The sequence below is a fragment of a genome (assembly GCF_019968955.1).
Source record: "MAG: Porospora cf. gigantea A chromosome Unknown PgA_NODE_1033_length_8456_cov_597.761, whole genome shotgun sequence".
Lineage (NCBI taxonomy): Eukaryota > Apicomplexa > Conoidasida > Eugregarinorida > Porosporidae > Porospora > Porospora cf. gigantea A.
In genome coordinates, this window is record NW_027151238.1 from 1 (window position 1) to 8,456 (window position 8,456).

Below are 8,456 nucleotides of genomic sequence, written 5' to 3' on the forward strand. Positions count from 1 at the left end.
ATGCTGTGTATGAAAGTTCATGTGTATGAAAGCCAATGCTCGCAAATCACCCACGTAAGTGGTGCACGTGGGGGGTGGTTTCAGAAAACAGTTCCCCTCAACATATGTCGTTAGACTCCATCGCGTTTTCTCGTTAGACTCTATGTCACTTGTGCTCATGCTGCACCCAAAAACTGAACTGTTTAATACAGACAAAAGCATACTCAAATCACCCCACACACATACCGCCCCACACACCCTGAAGAGGAGGTAAGTCGAACCTTAGCCAGGAAGAGGCCCAGACTGGAACACACGTCACGAGAAACAAGAGAAGATTGAGATGTGAAAGTGTTTCGAATGTACGTGTTACATGAAGTGTGCATGAAAGTGAAAAACATAGAATTGGAATAGTGAACATGAACCGCTACAGAAGCGACGATCCCACAACAAATACAGACAAAAGCATACTCAAATCATACCGCCCGACACAAGATGTGAAAGTGTTTCGAGTGTACGTGTTACATGAAGTGTACATGAAAGTGGAAAAACATAGAATTGGAATAGTGAACATGAACCGCTACAGAAGCGACGATCCTACAACACACATGACCTCGACCCGTCTCTTCCGTGTGGGGTGCCACTAGCTCCACAGAATCCGACCCAGGTGAGTCTTGAGACACACACTGCAAGACCAAGACTCCGACGGACACGGAGGAGGCGTCGCCACCCCACGGGGCGGAGACCGAACGGAAGGAGCCCAGCGAGCTTGCGTGATGATTTTTATATTCCCGACAACCAAACCTAAGTATTTTAGATCAGTAGCATTCGGATCATTAGCAATATTCAAACGACCCGACAATCGGTGAACTTTTCCTGTGAAGGGTGAAGCCAGAAGAAATTTTGGTGGAAGCCCAGAACTGTGCTGATGTGCAAATCGCTTGTCTTTTTTGGGAAAAGGGCCGAAAGACCAATCGAACCGATTAATAGCTGGTTACGAAGTTTCCCTCAGGAAAGGTGCGTTTCGTCCTATTTGGCCGACAAATTCGCGCTAAGACACCTCTGCACACGTGGAGCCTGTCCATGAGACTTGTTGAAGGCACCTGCTCGAAATACATCATTAATATATCAGTGTGCTTATTTTGATGTCGTATCTACTGACTCGAGTAACTGCTGATGCACTTGTAACACTCTTGTCACTGGCTACCACCGTGTGGGTGTTTCTGATATCGGAATGGTACGACGGGTGAGAGGTTGGAGTCTGCATCAGCAGTCGTGAGTACCTGACTGCTGTGGTTGGGGTAGTCGGCGTGCTACTGTTTGTATTCGTTGGCTTCCTCTTGGATGTGGTCTTGTTTGCCGTGGATTGGACCAGGCTTGGGGAGGCACCCTACTTCCCAGCGTATGTGTCGTTGCGGTTCATCAAACCGGTTTCGTCAGGAATTAAGAAATGTGAGCCGCCATGCGGACCGGATACAGTGACCGAACCCACCCCTGAGGGTCTCCGGGATATCCACAGTGCCCACGCTGTACGCCTGCAGTCATTACGCGATCTAAAACGCAACCTGCAAACGTACACGGCCACCAGTAATTTCAATCTCACTAGTCTGGTCTGGAACGTCCTTTGGTGTTTGGTATGGTCAGTGTCCACAGGGTATTGGCGGAGAGTCGACGCATCCGCAGCTTGGCAGTTCGACTCCCTCCCGTTTATCCTGGTCTACACTTTAGACGTATTCATCACAGGAGTAAGCTGAAGGTACCTCTCATCGTAGGCTGTGGTCGAATTCTGCCTCAAGGTCGTGGCCGCCCCATCCTTGCTTAGACTGATAGGAAGTAAGCGGTTTTGGGTGGACATCATGGCTTTACCTCCTGCCATCCTCGTGGCGTACGCGCTTGGCGTCCCAGATCCTTGGTTCACATTCGGTTGGATCCGTTGGCTTCGTATTTTCTGTGAGAGGAATGATGGCTGTAGTATTCAGTGATCTCCGAACAAACTTCTTTTGAGGACATTCAACAAGGTCAGAAGTCTCGAGGAAACGCCGTCAAAGTCATCTTGGCTCTGCTGTTACTAGTTCTGGCCTTCACCTGTGAGGAAACGCGATTTGCAATCACCAGTCTGCATGTTTGTGGCGGAGGGTTCGTCTCGCTTGTCGGGGTCTCTGTGGGACAAGGAGGTGTTGCTGTGGGTTTACTTCACAGTCGTCACTGTGTCCACTGTTGGCTACGGCGATATAGTTCCTGTAACTGGTGGGGGTCGGGGGCCAACCTCACCAGCATATGGACGCGTCGCTTGCACAGCATTTATTGTGGTGCTCATTGCATGGATTCCTAGGGAGCTAGCCCGATATAACAAGCTGTCTCGCGAGTCCAAGGCATTTGTCGGACGCCTGCCGAGGAGGTAGGTGACCAGTTTCCATGTGTACAGCACTCGACGTACTGTCATACTTATGGGTGACGTATCTCCCTACTTTGTCAAACTCCTCCTGAACACGATCCGAAGAAGCAACTTCTACTTGCAACATCGGCAACGAGTTGGCACCGTCGTGCTTTTGACACCGATTTGCAAGGACGTTTTCTCTGATCTGGCATATAGGTGACCGTGCAACGATCTCTGGAATGCAGTCGCAGGAATCCTAATTTCGTAGCCATGACGGTGGACAGCGGAATCCGAGGAGCATTAAGCCGCTTGAAACACGTTGACATCGTGAATGCGAAGTGAGGATGGAAAACGAGCGGGACACAGGGCCTTCCTCCTCGTTGGCGACGCCAGCGCAGCAAATGGGCAACTTGAGGCGAGAACCACAGTCGTGCGAGTCCTCGCGTTGCAACGACTGCTGCATCACCAAGATCGCGTGCCTCAACCTCTGAGTGTCTTCGTGCGGCATGGCGTGGAAAAGACACACACACTCTTAGCGGGAGTCAGTAATGTGAGGGTCTCGATCGTCGACATACAGCTCACGGTCTCGCAGGAGTTCCGAAATGCACTGCTTGCGCTGAACGTCTCCTTGTCGAGAGGCGTAATCACAGCTGTGCTGTCCTTGGTGTCTCGCCTGGTGCCTTCCACACAGCCCCCTTCCACACCGTATGAAACATACGTCCAGCTGGCTCGCCGAGGCTTAATGAGCTTTCCGTTTCCATCATGGGCCCATGGGCAGATGTTTGATAAAATAGCAGCGGAATTGATTGAAGAGTACAACGTGCTCCTGCTTGGAGTACAGAAGCGCGAGAAGAATCACAGCTGGGAGTGAGCCTCCGTTGATATTTACAACAGCTTCTGGTTGAACCCTTTGGGGCAAGCGAAGATTGTTGACGTGTTCTCAGAAGAAATGTTGTGTGTCGTGAGGCGCAAGGATCAGAAAAACAGGCCGACTCCCAACGCTACCTCGAAGACGTCTTCAAGTCGCAGCCCGTTAACATTCCGTACTCTGGCAACCCCACTGCTCTCCGGCCCCTGGCGCCCCCACCAACGGATTTTACAAAGATCGGAGACGTCGATTTGGATGAAGGCTGTGAGCCGGCGCATGGCACGCTGGTTCTCGTGGACTCCATCAAAGATGCTCAAGCATTTTTCGCTTTTGAGAAGCCGATCCTGCTGATATGCGGCACATGCTCTGGCTTCGTGAGGTCTCTGCCAACTCCTGAACCAGGCAGAACTCATCGACTTCATCCTCATCATAAACAAGTTCAACGTCGTAATTTTGGCTCCCAGGTGAGACCTATGTTCGGCAGTCAGAGGTTCGACTCTGTCGAGGTGCGAAGCAACTGGCAATCGGCAGTTGTATTCATCAAAGGACAACCGGTGAATCCTGTTGATTTAAGAAAGTAAGCAACTGATGTCAGATTCACAGGGCCGGCATCTTTGGAGCCTCGTCGTACCTGGTACTGCCTCGGAATCTTGTAGACGGCCTTGATGGCGACACTTCCGTGCAGGATACTAACGTTCTGATGACACGACATGCCATACGGCGGCTACTGGATTACTTGTAAGCCTCAGAGTGGGCGGCAAACAGTTCCAATTTGACGGACGTCGATGGCGAAGTAACCTGTTTGGTAAATCACAACAGTAGCCTGCACCACTTCGCAGCTCGGGAATGGCCCCGTGTCTCCGACTCCACTGGCTTCCTGACCATTCCAGCCTTTGCCTCCAGTGAGGTCCTGTCTGAGGAAATGTTGTTGACCATGGTCGTGCAGGACCCAGACATCCTTCCACATACCGTGCACACCTCGGTGTTGAAGCGGTTGATTGGTTTAGGCACCGTGGCCGAGGAGCGTTGGTCAGCTTTAGAAGATCCGACTCGAAATCTGATTTGCGCTTTCAGGCCTGAGAACGCGGTCAGAATCAGTACCCTTCCCACACAACCAGAGCCTTATGGTTCCGCCGTGAAACGCCACCAACAGAACTTCGAATTGCCTCTGGGAGTGTTGAGATCCACTGGAACTCGGCTAATGGGGCCGCACTTTTTGGTTTCGCCGCCCAAAGATTTTTCATTGCTCTTCGACGACTGTACTCTTGTCGTTCCGGCGCTCGCTCCTGTAAAACGCTAGCCCTCCGATGCCTACTAACATTTTTTGTACAGTGTAAAGTGTCAGAATTCGGTACAACGCGTCAGTACTGAGTCGTCATACATACTTGTGGGTCTTCGTGACACCTGTATCAACGGAGGCACCAGTCGTCTCCTTCCGTAGGCACCAACCCACAGAAGATTCAGCACCGTTTGATCCGTACGAGAGCAACGAAGACGTGAAGAACCATTAACTGGGAACAGTCGATGGAACTGGCTGTGAAACCACATTAGTACCGTCTCCAGGTATACATTATTGGATATACACCTTAGGTGGGCAGTTCCGCCGTGACTGACGAAGGCGTCTCCCGTGTACCAGGGTTCCTGCGGGTCTGTCTTATCCAGGAAGCACGTCGGGTCGAGGGCGCATGCAGTCCACCACATTAATATGGAGTCCAGGTTGCGCTGCGACCTCGACAAAAGAACGCATCCGCTTCCGAACTCCGCCCTATCAAGGTCCTCCACCGACGTGGGAAAATACTGCAGTGTGGACTTCGGCGCGGAAAAAAATATCTTGTGCCGTTGAGGATAGCCCCAGGCGACACCAGTTTCGTCCGCCTCCTGCACGGTTCGGCGCCACATATCGTCGAACTTGTCCTGTGAATCCTTGCACAGAAACCGGATGGAGCTGTCAACCCATAAAACTGCGTCTGGCTTGTAGCCAAGAAGATTCCACTTATCGAAGAGAACTGCATGAACTATCAGTGGTTTGAATCGATACTCCAGGATTATTTGAACGAACTCAGGATACTTTTCGAACTCGAACTTATGGTAGATGACGTTGCACATCGATTGTAGCTCCAATGCCTGAGCCGGAGAGACTCCCATGTCTACGACAACTATTTTGTCGGTGGGTTGGCACTGTCGGAAGGATCTGAGGAGGTCGCGTGCTTCAAGGAAGTGCCCGTCATCCGAAATTCCGGTTACTGCTACGATTTTGCCCAGTCTAACGGTTCTGACGTCCGAAATCGAGCAGTAGTCAGACAACACCGACCGAAACATGTCGTCACTAACATGCAGGAGCTTGCCCTTGATGTTGCGATGTCGCCACGACTGGTAGAATAATTCTGTTCTGGGGGACGCACACGCAGATTCTCTTCTCCTTCGATAGAACGATGCAAATTCGTTTCTTTTCTGGGGCTGAAACGCACTGAACGTGGCGATTTCATCAGATTTCTCCTTTGGGAGGAACCATAAACCACATAGAGTTACGATTAGTAAAGTTGAAAAAATCCGAGTTCTGAAACGCATACAGAATTCACTAATTTCCGATGCCCATGAATACAATTAGAAGCGAAGCGTTGCAGTTTCAGTTTTAGTTGACATAAGTGATCATTCAACCAGCGCCCAAACTTTATTTCGTTAGTCTTCACTATCCGACTCGAAGACGTTCCTTGAGTAGCGGAATATGCCATTGCGGGCGTCCATGCCCCGTTGAGCGGCGGCCTGGAAGATCGCAGAGTACTGTGCATCCTTGAACTTCCGAGAGAGCTGAATCAGGAACACCACACGTGTCTCACGCGAACAAAGCCAGCTTCCAACAGAGACTCGGCCACCGAGGGTTTGCCTTCTGGTAGAAGGACCAAGTTCATCTTGTTCTCGGTGCTGTGGAGGACAGCCTTAATCATTATCTGTGTTGCAACTATGGCAGTAACCTACGTCTTTGGTTAGCTCGTAGAACAAGCTGGCTGCGTCGTCCTCGAAGTTTTCAGCGGCGGAGACGCCAGTTACGCATGCGAGCTCGGCAACAGGAGGTATGCGGGACACATCCAAGTTGGCAGGCAGCCTTCGAACCTTGTCGAGAGTCAGAAGCTCGTCATTACCGTAATCGATGTAGAAAACTTCCACAGTTTTGCTTTGGGCGTTGCTCCTTACCACTCTCGCTCGATAGCATTGATTATCCTGGGAAAAGCGGGCTACTACGTGAGTGCCCTTAGGAGGAGGTGTATCAAATAAATCCGCAGGAGAGGGCGGCGTAAGGGTCTGCAGCGCCTTCTGCATATCGAGTATGACGCGCTCGTGAGACTCCCGTTGAACATAAAATTCGTCCCAGGCGTTGACCTGGGTGACGACCACCAATCCGATGTCCTTATTGGCCTCTCTCTTGATCACAGGCTCCTTCTCCAACTCGTCGAAAATCTCCTTACATCCCCAGATACCTAGTTGCTGGGCCTTCGCACTGGCTTCAGCGTTGTCAAGCTGATTTTTTATGGTTGTCCTCCCCAGACCAGAGCAGCGCGCCATGCCCTCATACACCACCTGAACGTTGACACACTCACCGCCCATGTGCATGATACCAATAAAGTTGCCGCCTTTGTCACAGGCCTCAACTATCACCTCAACTGGTCGCTGCATGTACATGCTTTTGGCGAACAACAAGGTCTCCTCAAATAGCGGTTCAGGTCGCCTCTGGTTCAGGCGAGGGCCTGCCTGAGAGCGGACGCCTGCAAGGACGAACGCGATGGATACGTTCTCCTTCGGGATTAGCACTCTGAAGCGTCCTGCGTTGTAGATGTACTCGACGAAGCCCTTCATCGTTCCGCATCGCTTCATATACTCCTCCCACTGTTTGGCCGATTTGGTGTTCTGGGGACCCGTAAGGTTAACCGGAGCCTTTTTTGGGAGGGGTGCCGCTCCATGGACGCCGAGCTTCTTGTGACTCGCGTCGTTCTCCATGTCCTGCAGAACGTCAAAGTTTACCGCCCGCTCCTTCTCGTCTCGCCTGTTGTTTACCGTAGCAAGTCCACGTTTCAGCAGTTCTTCATTGACGATGTAGGACCTGCCAAGCTTTGTGTAAATAATGGAGACGTAATGCATTTGTCCCGTAGCCTCGTCTGACACTGGCGCTGCCATACCTGAAAGACCAATGAAGGGGTCCTGCGCGTACTCGAGTCGCACGGTGACATCTCCTTTACCAATGAGCTCCTCAATACAGAAAGCCTTCGCTTCCTCGGCAAAAGGTTCCGACGGTCTGGATTCGTTGCCAATGCGTGGGGCTCTGACCGACGCGAGATATAGACGGCGTACCGTGGGACCTTCAGCGCAAAGGATAACGTCACCCGATACCACCTCGATAGCCTTGGCGGAATAAGTCTTCAGAGCGGCCTCTGAGCGTTTGGTAAAGGAGCCCCATCGATTTTTCTGGGCTTCTTGCGCTGCATTTAGTGCGGCCCTCATAGGCCTCAGGTCAGGGATCATCTTGATGTTGTGCGACATCTTCACCAGGCCCCGAGACAGAAGAGCACATGCCACGTCACCTGCTGGAGTTCTCAACGATCCAATGAAATTGCCGAAGTTGTCACAGGACAGCACGGTGAATCTGACGTTTCGATGGTAGGTCAGGTCCTCAAGCAACCTCTTCGTCTCTGCGGCGAAAGGCTCCTCGGCCACGCCGTTGCGTCCTAACTGATCCGCCTGGATGCCCGCGATGTACATTTGAATGACCGCACTCCGATCCTTGCAGAAGATGCGGACGCAGCCTCCGTTGGGTACGTACTCCACCACACCATCCAGCTCCTTGCCTTGGAGGTCCTTCGTCCATAACTCAACTAGGGCAGGGTCCCCCATCGTGTAAGTGATGTGCCTGGAAGTGACAGTCGGACTCCACACACCTCTCTGTGCGAGTCTGGCCTCAGACTCAGCGCCCGCCAACAGCTCCATGATCTCATGCATATCGACGCGTTTTGTGGTCCCAAGGTTTTTTAGCTTAGCACAACCTTCGCAGAGGATGGCCTGCTGCAGCAAGGTGCCCTTATGAGGTCCTGAAATTAGTCGGACCCAGCCGTAAGATCGCTGGCTGACGCTTCGGGCTGAGAAAATGACAGACTCGCCCATCGCCAGCAGTCGCAGGTACTCTCGTGCTATGGATCCGTACGGTTCCTCGGGAGTGTCGGTCGTCTGACTCTTCATGGCAACGCG

At 51.9% G+C, this 8,456-nt stretch overlaps 3 protein-coding genes across 7 annotated transcripts; 1 reads left to right on the forward strand and 2 right to left on the reverse strand.

Moving 5' to 3' along the window:
• Positions 1-1,121: 1,121 nt before the first annotated feature.
• On the forward strand, positions 1,122-4,521 carry KVP18_003799 (uncharacterized protein; the record flags this gene model as incomplete). 3 transcript variants are annotated; one of them, XM_067955823.1, is made up of 14 exons in its annotated part: positions 1,122-1,222; positions 1,250-1,428; positions 1,456-1,721; positions 1,749-1,926; positions 1,956-2,063; positions 2,092-2,374; positions 2,402-2,569; positions 2,599-2,691; positions 2,720-2,903; positions 2,931-3,220; positions 3,248-3,314; positions 3,341-3,798; positions 3,825-3,959; positions 3,987-4,521. In XM_067955823.1, the coding sequence occupies 14 exons, from the start codon at positions 1,122-1,124 to the stop codon at positions 4,519-4,521; spliced, it is 3,045 nt and encodes a 1,014-aa protein (XP_067814065.1). The 3 variants fall into 3 exon arrangements, with proteins under 3 accessions (XP_067814065.1, XP_067814067.1, XP_067814066.1); XM_067955825.1 differs by lacking the exons at positions 1,122-1,222; positions 1,250-1,428; positions 1,456-1,721; ... (6 more) ...; positions 3,825-3,959; positions 3,987-4,521 and having other exon boundaries at positions 2,685-3,224; XM_067955824.1 differs by lacking the exons at positions 1,122-1,222; positions 1,250-1,428; positions 1,456-1,721; ... (8 more) ...; positions 3,341-3,798; positions 3,825-3,959 and having other exon boundaries at positions 4,144-4,521.
• Positions 4,522-4,562: 41 nt separating this feature from the next.
• Positions 4,563-5,789, reverse strand: KVP18_003800 (uncharacterized protein; the record flags this gene model as incomplete). Of its 2 annotated transcripts, none has more annotated exons than XM_067955826.1 (1): positions 4,563-5,789. In XM_067955826.1, one exon carries the CDS (start codon positions 5,787-5,789, stop codon positions 4,563-4,565), a length of 1,227 nt encoding a protein of 408 aa, XP_067814068.1. The 2 variants fall into 2 exon arrangements, with proteins under 2 accessions (XP_067814068.1, XP_067814069.1); XM_067955827.1 differs by having other exon boundaries at positions 4,563-5,540.
• A 111-nt stretch (positions 5,790-5,900) lies between these two features.
• KVP18_003798 (uncharacterized protein) lies at positions 5,901-8,447 on the reverse strand (the record flags this gene model as incomplete). Of its 2 annotated transcripts, XM_067955822.1 has the most annotated exons (3): positions 5,901-6,029; positions 6,059-6,169; positions 6,198-8,372. In XM_067955822.1, the coding sequence occupies 3 exons, from the start codon at positions 8,370-8,372 to the stop codon at positions 5,901-5,903; spliced, it is 2,415 nt and encodes an 804-aa protein (XP_067814064.1). The 2 variants fall into 2 exon arrangements, with proteins under 2 accessions (XP_067814064.1, XP_067814063.1); XM_067955821.1 differs by lacking the exon at positions 5,901-6,029 and having other exon boundaries at positions 6,159-8,447.
• Positions 8,448-8,456: the final 9 nt, after the last annotated feature.